The sequence below is a fragment of the Onthophagus taurus genome, unplaced genomic scaffold (genome assembly GCF_036711975.1).
Source record: "Onthophagus taurus isolate NC unplaced genomic scaffold, IU_Otau_3.0 ScKx7SY_15, whole genome shotgun sequence".
In the NCBI taxonomy this organism is placed as follows: Eukaryota; Metazoa; Arthropoda; class Insecta; order Coleoptera; family Scarabaeidae; genus Onthophagus; species Onthophagus taurus.
In genome coordinates, this window is record NW_027248940.1 from 5,614,048 (window position 1) to 5,635,048 (window position 21,001).

Consider the following 21,001-nt stretch of genomic DNA (forward strand, 5'->3'; position numbering starts at 1 on the left):
AAATCAGAAAATCGTCGATCGAATTCCATTTCTAACAATTTAATTTGGTGAGCATATTCTGTAAATTTTAATTTAGGTGTTTTAAGTAATAGGTATTGACAGCTTTCAAAGTGAGACAAGTTTTCTATTTCTATTTGTTAATTATACATTCTTTGAAATTTTCTTGTGTCATGGTTATTGTTATTTTCTCACTTTTAAAATATTTTGTCATTGAACATTGAAGAGAACATGATGCAGATCGTTTTAAAACATTAGGTTTATGCGATATATTTTTGTTTTCATCAATAGTTTTTGATAATGTTAAGTGATGTCGTTGTATATGACGTTTCAAATTATAAGATCTTGTTGATACAAGACACTTTTTGATTCATTGCTGGTAAATGCACTGATTTTAGTTCCACAAATAGTCTCATTATCATCAATAATGGATTTCACTTGACAAACATAATGTTTTTTATCATCTGCCAATTTGAAATACGTGTGTACTTCCGATATTAATACCCAATCTAATACAATTAATTTTAAGACAGACATAGACGACTTAAGTATTATTTATTCATTAATTTTTGAATTATATAAATCATCATAAATTTTCCCTTGATCTTTTCCTTATTTACGAATTATTCTTTCAAATTTAAATTTTCGCGCTTCACGTGAAGTTGGCAACGCGACGTTACTTTTACTTTTGTACGCAGGCGTTTACGCCACGGGTGTTTTAACGGTTGTTCGTTACACGTGTTTTGATGCCGAGGTTTTTACAGTTGGTTCTTCTTTATTTTTCACCATTTCCCGGCAATTGTAAGATTTTTATTAATTATGTACTTGCTTACAGATTTATTGGTTGTTTGTTGTTGTCAAATTCACGCCCTGGTGAAGCAACAATCATTTTAGTTGCGAAATATTGGCATGAAAAAATAATTGCATTGTTTTTTTGTTGCGATCCTATCCTGGAACAACACCTCGTCCTTAATAGTCAATTTATGCGACTAAAACTTTGAATATCTCAACAATGGTCCATTTTCTGACCTATGTTTAGGGTTTATTTGTCTATTTTCGATCAGTGAATACATTTAATAATTAAAAACACTCAAGTGTGCTGAAGAAAATTATTTTATTAGTTCTCGACTACCGGGTTTCGAAGCTTATAAGTAGTGATGGACACTATCGAATAAAAACTATCGAATAATTCGATAGTTGGTAAGTATTCGAATAATTCGATTGTTGTTACCAACTATTCGAATATTCGATTAGTTATGAACACTATAGAATAATGCGATTGTTGTCAAGTATTCGAATACATTGATGTTATAGAATTTATTCGAATGTTTGAATAACTATCATAATATTCGTTGATTTCTGAAACAGATTATTAAGCAAACGAATAAATAAAATGAAAATATAATTATTTTCATTTTAGTCGAATGCAAGTTATTCATTCAGCTGTTCTAGAAGAATCGCTGATCATACAATGAACAGTCGTTTGATAGTTGACTGAGACTCAAAGTAATGAGTTGAATCAAGTGAGGGAAACTATGGACAGTATGGACATAATAAGGATTTTGGCGTGCATTATAATTCAGTAATAATTAATTTTATAAATAGTACACGTTAAATAATTTATTTATAAAACAAATACACTATTCTAGTAAAAATGTATATTACAATGTACAAATTTATATTACTATTTAAAAAAATAATTCATCAAAGTGTGACCAAATGTTTTCTTTATCATCAGTATTGTCAGTTGTAGTTTCTATGGTCTGTTTTTCAATTGTCTCACCTTTATTTTGTAAAATAGGATATTTCTTCAATAATTAATTTTTGAACTATGTCACCATTTTCTGCAACACTAAAAGCTGCTTTTTTAAATCTAGGATCTAAAAACGTTGCTTTTGAGCAAAGTAAATTTGTTTCTAAGATCCCAAGTCGTGTTCTAACATTATCTTGTAAAACAAGTTTTAAAGATTCTGCACTGGTCGTTTTAGGAATGCGGCTTTTTAGCGAATGCTATAGACATCTTATAAGAGGAATAATTAAAGACATTGTTATATATTTTTCGCCTGATAATTCAATAGCTATTTTTTCAGATGGCTTCCAAATGGATACCACATCTATCAGCAGATCCCATTCTGTTGCTGTAATAAATTCTGGAGCTTTTGGTAGCGATGCAATGGCGGCTGATAATGGGCCTTTAATATCGCTAATAGTCTTTCTGCCATAATTAAAGTAGAGTTCCATCTAGTAGATACATCTTGTTTTACTTTTAATTCAGGGTATAACATTTGTTTTTGCATGCTTTTTAATTTTTCACATGCCACTGTGCTGTTATTAAAATGAGCTACCAATGCTCTACATTTTTTTATTAATCGCATTACTGGTTCGGTTGATTTTGGAGCATCTGTAACATAAATTTAAAGTATGTGCAATACATGGATGGTGTTCTTTTTGAAGCTGCCCAATTATGGCATTTTTATATTAGCACCGTTGTCACTAACAATGCTAATTATTTTATAGTCAATTTCCCAAACATTAAAAATTTCTGATAAAGCAGACGCAATGTTTACACCAGTATGGGCTTCCGGTATTTCTTTAGTTGCCAAAACAGCATTATGTATAAAGTCATCGTAAAAAAAGTGACTAATTACTGTCAAATACGCTTTATTGCTGTCCGAAGTCCATATATCAGTAGTTACAGCGACATGATCAACTTTTACTAACAATATTTTTACTTTTTCGCAAATTTGATTATATGTGTTAGGTAATATTTTCGACGATAACAATTTTCTAGTTGGTGGTTTGTATAGTAGCTGTAACTTTTTAGAATATTCCAAAAACCCAGGATTTTCTACAATTGATAAAGGCTGGTAATCAATTACTATCATTTTAATTAAACTTTGATCTATTTGATCATTTTCAATTTCCGACAACACACAGTTTCATTTGTCGACTTCGTTTTTTGCAATTAATGGAGTCTATTGTAGATGTGGATTTACTGCTTTGTTCTTGAAGTTGAGACTGCATTAATGTGGATGGTAGTTGCTGATCTTGAGTTGATGTTGACGAATTACAATCCAAGGTTTCGGTAATTCCCCGATTTTTGTCTATTAAAAGTCAAGCAGTGGGGAGAGCACTTGTTATGCCGGGTTTCTACAGAGGATATAACTAAATTAAATTTAAGAATTTAACTTTAAAAGTTAAGCGTATTGAAACTTCATATATTGTGTATGCAAAGCTGTTAAGATATAACAGTTTCATTAGATTTAACTTTTAAAACTAAATTTTAAAATTTTAAATTTGCAGCTAAATTCTGTATAAACCCGGTATACCTAACCTATATTGCGCATTATTGGATATCCTCAATCCTCACCGAATTCGAATGAATGAATTTATTCGAATAAATCATTCGATAGTTCGAATCATTCATTTACTATTTATTCGATAGTCAGATTTATTCGATAGTGCCCATCACTACTTATAAGCTTCGTCTTCAGGTCGTGCGCTACAAAAGATATAAACAAGACAATTAATATCAACGGAACCGTAAAATAATATATAAAAAAATACAATACATGATTGTGGTGTATACAGTAGTCCCTCGATTTACGCGTGGGTTACGTTCCGTGAACATCCTGCGTAAATCGAAATCGCGTAAATTGAAGCATTGAATTATATGTAATTAGGGGGGTTTGGTTCTAACGACTAAGAAATTATCGACTTTTAAAGTATGTACATACTTTTATTATAAATAAACATTATATTATATTAAAAAAAATAAACAATACAAAACAAATAATATTTATACATATTACAGTTAAAAAAAGGAACTGATATTTTTGTCTGATAGAGAACTAATAAAAAAAATCTTATTATTTCTTTGATAAAAAGTGTGTGATTTTGGATTGCTTTGTTTCATTTTGAAGCCTCTGCTATAAACTTTTATAAGGTGCCAAGGCATTAAGTATCTCACGTTGTGCCTTTAAGCTACGCGGAGTAAGATCGTTTTCTATCAAAAAATCTGTTAATTCTTCTCCCATCTTTAAACATTGATTAACAGTTTTGAGACTTAACTCAGCTGGGAGTGTGTTTTCCTTATTATCGTCACTATCACTGGATTCTTGATTATTGTTAGCTACTAAATCTCCTAGCTCTTCTTCTGTTAGTTCAGAATTATGAGATTCGAGTAGCTCTTCAATATCTGACAACTGGAGGTCACTAAATCCAACTCCCGGTAACAACCAGCCTAATGTTACTATAGCCTGGATGTCATTAGCATGTAAATTGACATCGTTGTCATTGCCCTTCTCCGATGTGACAACAATTGGCCAGATTTTTCTCCAGCAACCATTCAATGTAGATTTTTTCAATTCACGACGGGACTCTTCGACGTTGTCTATGCAATTACCAATGTTGTAATTTTTCCAACATTGTGTTAAAGTTAGCTTCGAGTCACTTTCCAAACTATCTAATAACTTCTTAAAAGTTATTCTGGTATAATACGCTTTAAATGCAGCTATAATACCTTGATCTAAAGGCTGAATAAGGGAGGTTGTATTAGGAGGCAAAAACTCAATCTTGACATTTTCATTTAAGCTTTGTAGTCGGTTAGCAGGGTGACCGGGAGCATTATCTATCAACAACAAAACTTTAAATGAAATATTGTTTTTTAAATAATTAATAAATTAATAAATAAATCTCTACTTCTGGTATAAAACAATTTTGTAACCAATCTACAAAAATGTCTCCAGTGACCCAAGCACGACTATTCGACCTCCAAAATACAGGTAATTTTCATTTATTTTTATTTTTTAATGTTCTAGGATTTAATGATTTATAAACCAATAACGGTTTGGTAATAAAATCTCCAGATGCATTTGAACAAAGCAGCAGAGTAACACGATCTTTAGCCATCTTAAAGCCAGGGGCGGTTTTTTCATTTTTTGATATGAATGTTCTTGAAGGCATTTTTTTCCAAAAGAGACCAGTCTCATCAGCATTGAATACTTGTTGTGGGAGATAACAACCATCTCCAATTATCCTCATTAGACGGTCTGGATATAGTTTTGCTGCTTCGTGATCGGCTGAAGCAGACTCTCCCATCAATTTCAAACTATGAAGGCTGTGCCGATTTTTAAATTTGTCGAACCATCCCTTACTTGCAACAAATGGTTTCAGTTCACTATTTGACGAAGAGGATTCATTTTTCAGAAAATTATCGTATAGTTTTGTAGCTTTGTCTCCAATTATAACAGAGCTTAGAGCTACTCTTTTTTGAGTTTGATCCTCAATCCACAAACCTAACGCGTTTTCCACCTTTTCGATAGGTCCTTTTCTGGAGTACGTAACAAATTTTGAAGATTCACGGACTGAGGATTCGATACTTTTTCGAATATTTTCTTTATTTTGGCGAATAGTTCGTATAGAAGATTCGTTAACGCTATTTTTTCTGGCCACTTCTGCTACAGTCATTTTTTTGTCTAAATCATCTAATATTGCACATTTTTGTAACAGTGTAACACTTTCCTACATCGTTTAGAATCTGCCATATTAGTTGCCTAAAATTATAAAATTATTTACAAAAAATTGAATGCAAAATGAACAACACTCAAAACTAAGGAAAAAAGGAATTTATAGGATCATAATCCAAATATATAATCTAAATACATTTCTACTTAAAAAATATTTAAAAAATATTTATACAAATCATGTCTTACCATTTATTATAAAAAAATTGTCGAAACACAAACGACACCTCTTTGTTTCAAAACACAAGATTAATTGGAACATATACGCTGTAACACTGCAAGAATTGCACGATAGTTTCAAACGACGCCAACGAGTCGCGCGCCCTTACGTCGAGCGCCTATGCGTCGCGACGCCACGTGTAAAATTTCTGGTGAAGCAACCGCGTAAAAGTGAATCGACCACCGCGTAAATTAAGCTTTGGTGTCCGATTCTTAACCGCGTTAAAGCGAATCCGCGTATAAAAATACCGCGTAAAATGAGGGACTACTGTATTCCACAATATAAATGAGATAATATATTTTAATAATATTAATATTTTAATAAAATGAACCGTACACTTTCGTTCGATGAAATTTAATATAATAATTTGAATGACTTGAATATAATAATTGATTTTGTTTAGCAACACGATCTTGTCCTGTGCACAGCATGCTACAGCCACTTCCCCTCCTATAAAGATGAATAAAAAGAGGAATATGGTGTCAAAAAAATCCATATTTAAAAATTAATTTTTTTAAATTTTTTGTGGTTAGAAATATTTACCTCGCTGTGGTGACATGTTAAGCGTTAATTTGCTGATGCTGTTAATGCTATTGAATTCGAGGTGGGATTTACTCACATATAATAAATAAAATAATCAGTATTTTTGAAAATTGATTTTGTATTCGTAAAATGAAAAATTGACTTCCTTTGGCTGAAGTCTATTGAATAATAATAATAAATGAATTTATACATAGTAACGTAAAAAAGAATAATCGATTTCTTGATTTTTGAAAAAGTAATTCAAATCAATATGGCACGGAATATGTGCAACGCCACAATGATATAAAAAATGAAACAACGAAATTACAATGAAAACGAGCGAAAAAACATAAAAATGAGCTTTTTCTTGTTGTTAAAAATATACTACAAATAATTACCGTCAAAAATTCAGCCAACGTTAGGTTATTCATGTAAAAGAAAGAAAAACGGACAACATCGGATGTCATTCCTTTGAAGTTATGTTCAACATGTGTTTCTTCAAAATTAAAAAGCGATCTGCGGAATCTACAAAACGAGTAACTCTTGAAAACGGAAACAAATCTTTACAGCGTGAAGTGCAAAATTAGTCGTCGAAAAACAGTTAAGGAACAATAACAACAACCTTTTCCACGGAATGACATCAAATGGATGAACGTGTTGTTCGCAGTGGGACAGGAAGGTTTTTAGGTTTTATATCACACACTTTGACCGTTCGTACTTGATAGCGGTTTTATTATTACAACTAACATCTACTTCTAATGAGGAGAATAAACGTGACTATATGAGTCGGTGAGAATGAAAGTGGCATAAGTCATATTTGACAAATTGAAGAAATTTAATTGTATGTTAAATTTATTATTGAAAAATCAAATAAAAAAAGATCGCAATACTAAAAACTGATTGCTGTTTGAAATTAAATGATTAACCCGATTTATAAACATTATATTCTGCATCTTTTGTATATACTATAAGAAGTAGGGGTTAAGTGACTTATGCCACTTTCATCCTAAATACGTGCAAGGTAATATGATAATTTCTGGACTTACATCGAAAAAAAGTTGTTATTATTTTGTACATTTTCAAGGCTCTTATTACTTGAATCAATTTCAATTAAATAACATTTCCCATTTTACTTCACATTTTTAATGTATTTAACACAAATATAAAACAAAATTAAAATTAAAGCCTAAGGAACAATGAAATGTGCAACTAAAGAACAAACAAAATATTAAAAATCTCAACATTCTAATACAAATGCGTCCTATATTATTCAATTTTCGAAAATTTTTCAAAAGGTGTCCACTACTGGCTTATAACCTGCAGTTCGTCATCACCTTCCTCTTTATTATTAAGTTCATCACTTTCCTCTGCATGGAAAGATAGAGGTCCCATATCGCCTTCTATAGCATTGGATGTACATAGATTTAAAAAAAAATTGTGATGCACCGGAGGAATAAACGGCAACAAAGCCATCATATCCTGTTTTTTAAACTCCCCTATAGGTCCTATGTTAGTATAAAGTTTAACGTACGGTACGTTCTTTAAAGAAATAGGCCTTCCCTTTATGGCCAGTTGGCTTTATGTTTAGGACATCAAACTCTATCATGTCCTCTAATGTTTCCTTATACATTATTTTATAAGGACTCCCTTTCTGTTTTCTAATCCACTGGATTTTCAACCAGTTTATACGTTTATTTTCAATATTGATTTTTCTGTTACTAACATTCCTCTTTAAATTTTCAGTAGAAAAAAATCATTTTTATTCATTGTACTTATTATAATTTTTTTTTTATTTCTACAATTTGTCATAATTTCATACCAGTTTTCTGGAATGTAGATGACTTTTCCTTTTGCTGCAAGTTCTACACTGCCAAAATCAGAATCATTAGGCAAAAACGAATGGCCCGGTACCAAAAACTTCTGGTCTATGACCTCGATGTTAGTTTCATTACTTTGAATAAATCTCATTAATGCCAAACACATATTAATGTTTCGATTTTGTCCTCCGCATGTATCGCTGTAAACAGTGACTTTCTTTTTATTGTTAGCATAAACTTTTAAGTGCTTTAATAGGCATGACGATATTTCTTGTGAGCCTCTTCCGGCAACTGTCTCATTCCATACGTAGAAAAACCCGGAATCCTTTGCAAAATTATGAACCCCAAAATTGTAGCAGTAAAGATTTCTTTTGTAATAAGCATCAGAAACCGTTAAAACTGGGAATGGTAAAGATTTTTGCAAATCTATACTACAAGCATAACATTCTTGATTGATTTTAACAATTTCAGCGTCATCTTTCATACAACTTCTAGCTAACTCAGCTTTCTTCAAATGAAATTCATGATCTCTATCGAGTACCGTCTTATCTTCTTGATTCAAATTTGGGTTAGATATTTTAATTTTGTAAATATCACACCTTTTACATGTATCCTTTTTCGGGTTATAGAAGTGTAAGTTGAATTTCGTATTGAAGATATACCGATAAAAATGTTCCTTGACTGGCTGCCTCTGGTTTTCATAGCATTTTTCGGCGTACAGCGCATACATTTTTCGCAGGCTCAATGATTGGCATAAATATTTTTTGTTTGGGTTGTGTTTCCTTGTGTAATGACTCTCGTATGAAGGAAATGACTGGATATGCTGCATAACGTAAGTTTTATCGTCTTCTGATATTTTCCGTTTAGGACAGCCTTTTAAGCCTCTTAGGTCATCTCCTGGAGTCTGACCATCGAGTGTTTTTCTTAAAGCTCGGGAAACTCTTCCCTCAGACACGTTAAACGTGCCAAGAAAATATTTCTTGCAAACCACAACTGATGAATTATTGTTTGGTTTTAAATTATATTGAAATGAAGCACTCCTCATAATGGCTCTTTCCTTTCTCGGCCTTCCTTGCTTCACTGAATTTTAATGAAATCTAACGTCTATATGTTTGCTTCGCTTGCTTATTACGCCGCTTTTTGCTATACTTATTGCGCTTCTGTTGTCCATATGTAGTGTTGCCTCCAGTTCTGTTCCCGTTATCTCTTCCAACAACCCTTTTAGGTACATTGTTTCCTTGCAGCATTCGGCTGCCGCTATGTATTTCGCCTCTGTTGTGGACAGTGCAACTATTGGCTGTTTTTTTGCGCTCCAGCTGATAGGTCCTCCATTAATCGTTATAATGTAGCCAGAAGTGCTTTTACACGTTTCTGAACAGTTTGCATAGTCCGCATCACTGTATGCACTCAGTTTTAGGTTTTTTAAGTCCGTGTTTATTTTATATTTAATTTCGTCGGTTTTGTTAGTGTTTAGATATTTAAAAATTCTCTTTACGTTATTTACGTCGCTGTTTGTTACGTCACTTACGTATCTGCTTACGAAATTTACCGCGAAACTGATGTCCGGTCGCGTCTTATTCGCTAGATAGAGTAAGCTGCCGATAGCATCTTGATACGGATAGCTTTTGACTTTAGTTTTATCACTTCTTTTAAAATCACTTTGGTTTAGCGGTATATATGTCTGTTTTGATTCACTCATTTTAAATTTATTTAATATTTTTTCTATTAGTCCAGTTTGATGTAAATTTATTTCATCGTTCACCACTTTTAAATTTATACCGAGAAAACTGTTGGGATTTTCCCATGATTTTGTTATGAAGTTTTCGTTTAATTTTTTTATGAGGTTTTTATTTGTTTTTTGTTTTTTGATATTATTAGTCCGTCGTCTACGTAGATTGCGACGATTATCGTTCCGTCCGCGTTCTTGAATATGCATTGTTCTGATTTCAATTGTTCTAGTTCCATCTTATTCAGTGTTTTCGTGAATGTTACGTTCCATTTCATTGGTGCCTGTGTCAGCCCGTACAGACCTTTTTTAAGTTTACATACTTTCCCTTCACTCTCTTCGTAGCCTTGTGGTATTCTCATGTAGATTTCTTCATCCAATGTTCCATAAAGAAAAGCTGTCTTTATGTCGAATTTCGTTATGTGGCTTGACTGAGCTGCTGCTAGTGCAAGTAATGTTCTAGTGGCACTTGAGCTTATTACAGGGCTAAATACTTCGTCTATTAAGTCGTTTAGTTCTTGGTCGAAACCTCTCACTACCAATCAAGCCTTGTATGTTCCGTCCTCTTTTATTTTAAACGTCCATCTGTTTGTTAGTATTTTTTGATCGTCTTTTATTTCCTTTTCGTCTACTAGTTTCCATACTTCGTTCTGATCTAAGGAATGTTTCTCTTCTTGTATTGCCTTCTTCCATTCCTCTCGGTCTTCTTCTTTCAGCGCTTCTTCGTAATTTAGATACGCGTAATCTCTTAGTTTTGTTGGTGGACGTCTTGATCTTTGTGGTCTTCCGTTTGTTTTCTCTTCTTCTTCCTTAGGCTCCTCTGCCCCCGTTTCAGTGGTTTCAACGTTTTCGTTATTATTTTCTTCCTCTTCTCTGATCTTTTCTTCCTCCTTTCTGTTAATTTTGTCTTCATCCTTCTCTTCATCTGATGTGTCCTCTATTAGGATTTTTACTTTTTTATTCTCGAAGATTGCATCTCTCGATATTATTATCTTTCGTTTTCCTTCGTCAAAGAATCTGAGTCCGTTATTTGAGTATCCCACGAATACCATTCTCTGGCTTCTCTCGTCCAGTTTCTTTAGGTGTCCGAGTGTTTTTACGTGTGCGTGTGTTCCAAAAATTTGTAGATGTTTTATGTTGGGTTTTAACCCGTTCCATAACTCAAATGGCGTTTTTCCTGTCGTTGTTATAGGTGTTCTATTCAGTAGGTATGCGCTAACTCGAACGGCTTCGCCCCAAAAATTCTTTTCTAGTTTTGAGTCGTAAGTTAATGCTCTAGCCTTCTCCATAATAGTTCTGTTTAGTCGTTCGGCCTTCCCATTTAATTGTGGAGTATATGGTATCGTAAAGTCAATCGTTGTGCCTCTCTTTTTGCACCATATCTGAATGTTATTATTTGCGTACTCTTTGCCGTTATCGCATCTTATTGTTTTCACTTTTCTCTCGAGCTTCGTTTCATTCCTTTTTACGAATTCTTTTAAGATTTCCGTAACTTCATCTTTTGTTTTAATCGGATGTACCTCAACATAGTGTGTGTAGTCGTCTAAGAAAGTAACAAAATACTTCATCTCGACCCAGCTTGCTGGTTCTAATGGTCCGCAAACGTCTGTGTGTATGATTTCTAGTGGTTTTGTTGCTCTTGTTCTTTCTTCTCCGAATGATCTTCTGCATAACATTGATTTTGCACATGTTTCGCAGATTACATTTTTCATTTCAAGTAGTGCTTTATTATTTATTTTGCATCCTTCCGTAGTATGTGGTATTTTCTTCATTACCTCGTAGCTTGGATGCCCTAGTTTTCTATGTAGATTCATGGTTTCTTCCTGTTCTGTTATCATTGCGTGTTTTGTGTTTTTATTTTCTCCCAGAGTTACTACATAGAGGCCGTTTTGATTTTTATTACCTGTTAGTATCCTTTTCCCGTTTTTATGGATTTCCACGTCTTCGTTTTTAAATACTACTTCACCTCCATTTTTTGTTATTTTCGCTACTGATAACAAGTTTTTTTCCAGTTCGGGTATATATACAACATCCTTTAAGTGACAATTCTTTGTATCAACCTCTCCTACGGCTTCTGCTTTAATTGTTTGGTTCCTTTTCGCTGTACCTATATTCTCATCTACTTTCTCTGTTTTTATGAGTATTTCTTTATTGTTAGTCATATGTGCCGAAGCGCCAGAATCCAAAACCCATTCATCTGCATTGTCTTTTTTATTTCCGGTAGCTAGGAAACTTACTTTACCTTCTGTTTGTTTTTTGTTCCTGAAGAAACATTGCATTAACGTTGCAATTGTTAAATATAGGATTGTTTAAATTTGTATTTAATCTTGTCATATCCTCTTGCTGAACAACCATTGCATGTTCATGTTCCACCATAACTGGTTGATCTATTCCAAGTAATTCTGATTGACTTCTAACGAAGTGATGCTCAGTCACTTCCTGTTCCTTCATATCTTCACTTCCTTTTATATCCGTATTGTCACCATTCATTTCATTGTCATTTATTATTTTTTTCGCAATTTCTTCTTTATTTGTAAGCAAATCTTCTATATAACCTTCGGCAACATTTGAAGATCGCCACCCTCCATGGCTTTTTAGGGTTAAAATGTCGGCGGAAGCATTTGCGAGGAACGTGGCGGATGTTCTCCGAAAACAGTGACCAGTAAATAAATGCGTATCTTGTAATTTTAAGAAATTTGCTACATCTCTGGGTATTTTTGCAATAGTCTTTATACCCACTGGTTGGACAGTACATTTTCCTTTTCTGAACGTTATAGAAAACCTTCCTTCGCCTAATGCTCCTGGTCGCAATGCTTTATATCTTTGATAAATTTCTACGCCGTTAACAGTGTTTCTATCTGAATTTGTTACAACAAATGACCGAGGTTTGTAATTTTTCGCTTTTGGAACTTTCATAATTAATAGATTATTGCCTTCTACAATATCCGTGGTTTTTATATTTATCAATTCGTCACACCGACACGCTCCCATAATCCCCATCACAACCACCATTTTCATTAACAGATATCTATCGGGTGCTTCGTTTAAAAATTTTTCCATATCCTTTTTATCAAAAGTTTTGGATTTTTTGGGTTGGTGGGTTTTTGATTTTGATTTAAAAATAGCAAATAAAGTTTTATACCTACAACGTCAAAAAGTGTCTAGAATTATAAATATATAAAAAAGGTATTCCTCAGAAACTCGGAGCGTACTTTATTATCAGCCGATTGAAATACGTGATTTCTTCCGTAATAATTTTTTTTGTAATTCGCGACGGCAATGAAAGCTCTAACAGTACTTAAACGGGTGCTATAATGAGACTCCTTACAGCATCCGATGCTGTAATGAGATTTTAGTAACATTTTATGGAACCAGTTCAAGTTGGTGACATTGGGTCATTAATTTGTCTAGTTGTCAATGTGACGGATGTTTAAACACGTTCTTAGCATCGAATACAAGGTCCACAATGATGAAGACATTGAACACTGAGAAATTTCTCTTATGTTGGGAGGTGTACATGAAACATTTTTTTCAAGTGAATACATTTTGTGTTTTGACAGTTCTAGTAGTTAATCTAATTGTCAATTCAAATTTCTATTTTGAAGTGTTACGTGTTACCAACTGCTACATACCTATTTCCCTACATTCTCAAAATTTATTTTATTTTTGTTAAAAAAAAAGGATAAAAACGCGAATTACAAAAAATAGCATAAAAAACACGTTTCATAAGACTTAAAGCACTCATTCATTAAAAAACTCGTGGCTTCGCCACTCGTTTTTCAACTTCAATTTGTGCATTTCAAGCGTGTCTTACGAAACTTGTTCTTTAATATACTATTACGTTTTTGATCTTCATCCATTCTTTAAACTTTTCCAAAGCATCCATGTATCTTTTTTTTTGACTTATCAGGTAGTAAATGATATATAGCCGAATTTGCTTCATTTACAATTTCTTCCAGAAGATCCAAAACATCGTTTTCTTACTCCTTTTTAACCACACATATAGAACTATTGCTTTAAACGGAAGCAGATTGCTTCAAATTAAAGCAAACGGTGTTTTATATATAACCAAAACAGTAATTTCTCACTTTAACAATTTAATTATCTAGAACCGTTATGTTTTTTTAAAGATTTATTTATTTAAGTGAAGATGTAATGTCAGTTTGATAAACTGAGAACCAAAAGTCTTTTATGAAAAGTAGAGTCCACTGTTGTGTTACCGCGAATTGTGCTTCGATTTAATTGTGCATGAGAATTCTTGACACTTACTGTACCACTCGATGGACCACCCTAAAAGACTGTTAAGTAGGTTTAGTTGTTAAGAAATACCAATTTTTAAAGGTTTTAGGAATAGATTCGATAGTTAAGTAAATAAGAGTAGCAATAATGTTTCAAAGTTACGAGGATCATAAAAAGGGAAACTCTTTTTAGAGCGTTCCTATGTTCGGACCATTAGATGGCTTGGTGGTCGCTTAAGATTTTGATAAGTAAAGGCCCTACAGACGCTCCGACTTATCCGACGACTTGCCTGCGCAGTTCCGGTTTGCGCAGGCAAGTCCTAGTAATTTTTCGCGATTCAGGCGGCCTGTGCAGGCGGATGACCTGGCCTGTGCTAAATCCGTCTTGTTTGATATTTTTATAAAACTGTGCAGGCAAGTTCGTACGTGTGTAGGCAGGCTCAGTCCGTTACCTCAGTTTTTGTCGTAAAGTAACTAGTTAAAATACTTAACCTATAAAGTGAACATACTTAGTTTTCTTTACGTAAATTTACAAAATGGATACCAGAAGTATGTCAAAAGACTTTTTATTGAGTTTCATCGGACATTACAAAAACTTTCCATGTCTTTGGAAAGTGAAATCCAAAGAATATAGTGATAAACATAAAAAATCTGCGGCATACGATGTGTTGGCCAACAAAATGCAGGAAGTAGATGCAAACACCACAAGAGAAAGTAGTAAAAAAAATAAATAACCTGCGCAGTGCTTACAGAAAGGAAATGAAAAAGGTAATAGCCAGTAAACGTACCGGTGCAGGTGAGGATGAAGTATATATTCCTAATCTTTGGTATTACGAATATTTAACATTCCTCGCCGATCAAGAGGTTCCAAGATCTTCCTGCAGTAATGTTGATACACCACTAGAAGATTCAGAAGATATATCTGAGGTTAGTGTTAAACAATTATTTGTTAATAATAAGAAGTACAGATCGGTTTCTATGTATTTTATTTACAAATAAAAACATCATAATATGATATAATATATCTACATATTATGTAGATGTAAAGTAATACTTATACATGCATAAGTTTGGTTTTCTTATCAACAGATTTTATTCTAACATTGAATAATTTTATTCGGCCACTCCACTGCGCCTTCATTATTAAAATAAGAAACAAACATTTCACAAACCCGTTTTGGATCTGCCGCTGGATTTCGATTCATACTAGTTTGCAAATTCATAAAACATCTTGTATCTATATTCTCTAAATCTTCCGTTTGTATATAATCATTTGAACACTTTCTTCTTAAGTAATTGTGTAAAACACAGCAGCAAGCAACTACGGTATCGGTGTTATGTAATTGTAAAGGTATGGCTGTATGAAATATGCGAAATCTGGCAGCTAAAATGCCAAAAACATTTTCAATAATTCGTCGCGCTCGTGATAGCCGATAGTTATATATTTTAGATTCTTTGTTTAATTCACGTTGAGGAAATGGTTTTAACATATCTGCTCGTAGTGAGAACGCTTCATCACCTATAAATACATATGGTAATTCTTCACAACTGTTTAAAACTTTTGTAGCAGGAGGTATATTCAGTTCTTTGTTTACTAATTTATTAAAAAAGTTAGTATATTCAAGTACACCACCATCGGAGATTCTACCATTTACTCCGAAGTCAATCATAATAAATTCATAATTTGCATTTGCAATAGCCATTAAGACTAAGCTGTGTGTTCCCTTGTAGTTGTAATAATAGGAACCACTTCCAGATGGAGGTACTATTTGGACGTGTTTTCCATCAATTGCACCTAATAAATGAGGAAAGTTCCACATTCGTTCAAATGATTGTGCAATTGATCTCCATTCATCCTCTGAGTTAGGAAACTGAAAATAAAAAAAATATATATAAAAGTTAAGATTTGTAGCAAATGTATTTTTTGCTTTTTAGACCCATGAGAATTTAATTGAAGATTCCTTGCCAAAAACTCCAAGTTCAGTCGAATCACGACCTAGCAGTAGTGCGGAAAACCCTGCCTACCCTACATCTACCCAAACAACCCAAACACGACAAAGAAAAAAGATTAGACATTAGACGTGTAAAACAAGTTGATACAACTTATGATTTGTTGGCAATAGTAAGTAATAAACTACAAAATAATAAAGAAGATGATCAATTTGACTGCATTGGAAAAACAGTTGCGGTAAAACTGCGAATGTTACCAAACGACCAAAGGATTTTCGCAGAGAAATTAATAAATGATGTTTTATTTGAGGCAGAATTAAGTGCTTTAAATAGAACGACTAAAGTAGTTGCCAATAATAATATTCAAGAAAATGTCGGTTATCCTAGCAATAACCAAAATCATACAAATGGCAACTGGGGCGAACACCAAAATTACAACAACACATTAGTTGGATACATCACAAATTTTAATACAGAGAAATATTAATAAAGAACCTAACTTGTGTAATGATTTTGTAATATATGAAATAATATATTCGTTACTTACCTTTAAATAATCTTTTCTTAAAGCCTTCCAAATAGCATGACAAGTATCTGGAATTATATAGCTTAAAGCTTGAGGTGATATTATAGTAGAAAATTTTAAATCTGCGTATGTTCTTCCCGTTGCTATGTATCGAAGTGTTGCGGTGAGACGCTCTTATTTTCCGTTGATTTTTGAATTTATATTTCTTCTTTAATAAGCCTATTATTAGAGCACTTAACAATAGAACATCACTACTTCCCTCCATGCTGAAAAACTGAGCTAATCCAGCAAATCGGACTGTACGTGTGGAGGCAATTCCATGGTTCAGGCGGCCTGCACAGTTTTGGCCTGCACAGGCCGCCTGTACCAGTAAGTCGGAGCGTCTGTAGGGGCCTTAAAAGACGCGCGCCTTTCAGGCGCCAGACGCCGTTATCCCCACTCGAGGGATGAATTCCAGGGTTCCGAAACCCTATTTAATGTCTCTGACTTTATTCTAAAGTCAGTCGTCAGAATAAATTCTAAATCATCGTTACTCTGCTCATATTCCTACTAAATCAATGAACAAGAAACTTAGTCCATACATATATTCTAATTCATGTAAATTCGTATTGTGAATCGAGAGAATAACCAAACAAAGGCAAGAAAATAAGCGAGAATCTCTAATAATTAATTATAAGATTCTGTAGTGTTAGTAAAATAAAAAGAATTAGTTAAGATTTTGAGTTTTACTTCGAAAACCCACTAGGAATCCAACACTACGTTATACGTTTAAGATATCAAATACTTATAATAACAATGTGAAATATTATATGAAGAGTTTAGATTTTTAAAGTAAATCTTAAAACAATTTCAGATTGTTAGTATAAACATACAATTTATTTGAATTGGTTATGGAAATGTTTGAAATAAAAAAGTTACTTTATTCCATAAAAAAATTCTTACTCTTCCTTTAAGATATGTATATGTTACCGCTAAAGTGTATAATGCCGGTATTCTATGAAATAACTAGTTATTTTATGAAATATCGACCCACAATAGTTAAAGTATAAAATGGGTTATTTATTTCATACCTTAACTAGTTATTTCATAGAATACCTAGTTATTTCATAAAACAACGAAGTTCTATAAATTAAAGTATGAAATCAAAAAATTACTTAAATATGTATTTTGCGGCGTGACTTTTGTCGGTAAATAAAAACAGTTTGAGAATATAGTTATGAACTTTATTAAAAAATAAAGATAAACACTTCTAAGAATATTAAAAAAATAAATAAAAACACTTCTAAGAACATTAAAAAAAAATAAATATCCTTTAAAATAAACTAATAATCATGAGATCAATAATCATTAAAAGTTATTGTAAATATATCACATTAAAATAAAACGAAATTTTTAATTATTTTATTATTTTCTCTAACTATTTATTTGTGCACGGATTACTACCATGACATTTCGAATTACATAATAATTTACTTCGTTTACATAAGCATTTTTTTGTTTCACATTTTTTTGGGCAAGCACATTTTTTAAAGCCTTGCCCCGTACCAATTGACTGAGCAATTGCCACCGTCCGCAGCGACATCTCTTTAGAAGGAACTTCTTCGGTTGTTACAAGTTTCTCATCACACACGCTAAATTGAGAATCAATTGTATGATTAATTATACCATTTCTTGTGCCCAATTTATAGTAATTATCGTCAGTGACTTCTAGTACAACACCCAATACAGACCTTGGGTGGAAGAGGTGATGCACAGACCTTGCATCACCTCTTCCACGGTCTACATCGGGAATTTTGACACGAGCAGTTGAACCAACATCTGCCGAGGGGTGTAACTTATCAGAAGTAATCTTCATTTTTTTGGCTTGTTGACATAAACCTTCTTTATCATCGTTACGTTCATTTATAATCGAATTTCTTTTGTAACATAATAGGCATAGGTGACTTGGATCCATTCTATCGCCGTCTATATTAAATGTTTCTACTGTACATCTGAAATGCACTGGTTTTAAACAGTCAGTGCAAAGGCAACAATTCTCTAAGCAATTGTCCAAACAAATTATACATTTTCTTTTTTCAATTTCTTCATTATCCTTGTCGGCGTTGCTAACATTTTCTTTATCGTTGTTGTCGACGTTAGATTGTTCTACATGTGTCTCCATGCCTTGCAAAAGTTTTTTAAATCCTCCTCATCTTGTATTGAAGAAATGATTTCTTTCGGCAAAGAAGACGTTAATCCAACTTTCGGGTCCACACCAAACATTGCCTTGTAAGGTGTCCTTTTAATACCGGAATGGTAGGCGCGATTTTTCATAAATTGAACAAATTGTAGTCCTTTATTTCATTTATTGGTATTATTTTGTTGCATCCAAGTGGTGAGCATGTTTTCAATATCTTGGTTCGCCCTTTCGACGCTCCCTTGACTCTGGCTATGCCTCGGCTTACCATGTACAAGTTTCAGTTCCGGCCACATTTTTTGTAAGCTTTCTATCAGTTTATTACAAAACTCACGACCATTATCGGATTGCAATATACTTGGAGCACCAAAAAGGAGGAATATCTCAAGTATATGTAAAGCAACTTCATCTGCGCGCTTTGTTTCAAACGGTTTTAGTACAACAAATTTTGTCAGATGATCCTGATATACCATAATAAATTTATAATTTCCATCTGGATGGGATTGGAAATCAATAAGATCCACCTGACAACGACTATTTAAATGTTGTGAAATTAACGGTTTTACCACAACTCGTTTCTTTTCGCTCTTCTTTTTTTGCTGACAGGCTTCGCAGATGTTTAAGAAACTCTTTGTATGTTTCTGCGTTATATTTTTATATTTTTTATTTAATTCTTTAATCATCCTATCTCTGCCTCCATGTCCAATTGCAAGATGAATGTCATAAAGCACATCAAACAAATCTTCTTGTGTAACATAAAAGATTACTTCACTATCATTTTCTTGCATCGGTACAATTAATTTTTCAATACCTGTTATTACAAATACATAATCATGAATAGATTGAATTGAAGTCTTTTAGAATAAGTATACAAAATTAATATTTTTGCAAAATATACCTGTTATTTGAAGCACGTCGTAATGTTGCAGCAACCAATAATCTCGGGGAATTTTTTTCTGTTTTGTTTTGGAATGTTTCACATCTCTTATTAAATTCATATATTTCTCACTTGTTAATAAGGCACAGTTTGTTTTAGATTCATTTTTATATATTAAATCTGTAAATTTTAGTTTCATATTTCTTTTAATATCACTCACTTCCATTGTTGTATTTAAAAGAGTAAACAGATCTCAGATCAACGTTTGAAACGTTTGTTTGTAGAGTGGTTTCTTTTTTAGGTTAAGTTTGACGGTTCATTATACACTTTTGATGTAGTGTAACCGGTATTCTATGAAATAACTAGTTAAAGCATGAAATAGTTTTTTATTACATGCTTTAACTATTACAAATAGTTATTTCATGAAATAACTAGTTATTTCATGGAATACCGAATTATACAGTTTAACGGTAACATATATACTTACTATAAATACTCGAATATTTGAAAGGAGCGCTTGTTTTTTTCTGGTTTAAGAAAATAAATGATTAAAATAACAAATTTGTATTCTTTATTTAAGCATATTTATCAACAAATAATACACCTAAAAATAAAACTATTGAACAAAACAGGCCTTGACCAAAGTTTTATAATTACAGAAAGATAGGGTGCTAATACCAAAATCACATTTTCAACAAATCAGTAACTTGACAAATTATTTCTTTATCGATAGGTCAACAAACTATAAGCAACTTTTTTATATCTGCTTTTTATAAGAACGAACGGGGGGCTTTTAAATAAAATCTGTTTATATTAGAATGTTATATTATCAAAGACCATTAAAAATTGTCATAGTTATGTGTCACCATTTCAAGCTCAGCAGATTCCAAAATTATTACGAAAATTAAACCTTAAACAATAATTTTACTAATAATCTTGGAATCTATTGACTGATAAGTGATGTCAGATACCACTTCAATTGTTAATATTTATTTCACAGCACCTTATATTTTTTAAGGTAAATGTTAATGTAACATCGAATTGAAAAATGATTTTATTAAAAAACCGTTTTTCGATAAAATGCACGATAACAAATAAGTTACGCATTGTTATGTTGCTCCGTATGAAATAAAAACGACAGTTACATACAATACAAACACTGGTATCATTTAGTATTCAAGTATTTTGTAGAATTAATAATATATAACACTTAACAAACTACTTAACACGTTAACTGCCATGTGTACCATATATGGACACAGTTGAATTAACCCCAGCGCTATGTGTACCATCAGTGGGCACACGTTCTACCACCTTCTAAGCCATGTGTACACAAGGCGGCCGCATTTAGCATTGATTTAAATGTATGTATGGGTGGGTCTGGCGTAGGAAATCTTTATTCGAGTGTGGTCCGAGAATATTTTAGT

At 32.7% G+C, this 21,001-nt stretch overlaps 1 protein-coding gene across 1 annotated transcript; it reads left to right on the forward strand.

The window, feature by feature from the left end:
* Nucleotides 1–1,670: 1,670 nt before the first annotated feature.
* Nucleotides 1,671–21,001, forward strand: LOC139432332 (uncharacterized). The gene is made up of 2 exons (XM_071200812.1): nucleotides 1,671–15,041; nucleotides 16,003–21,001. Exons 1-2 carry the CDS (start codon nucleotides 14,739–14,741, stop codon nucleotides 16,480–16,482), a joined length of 783 nt encoding a protein of 260 aa, XP_071056913.1. The 5' UTR covers nucleotides 1,671–14,738; the 3' UTR covers nucleotides 16,483–21,001.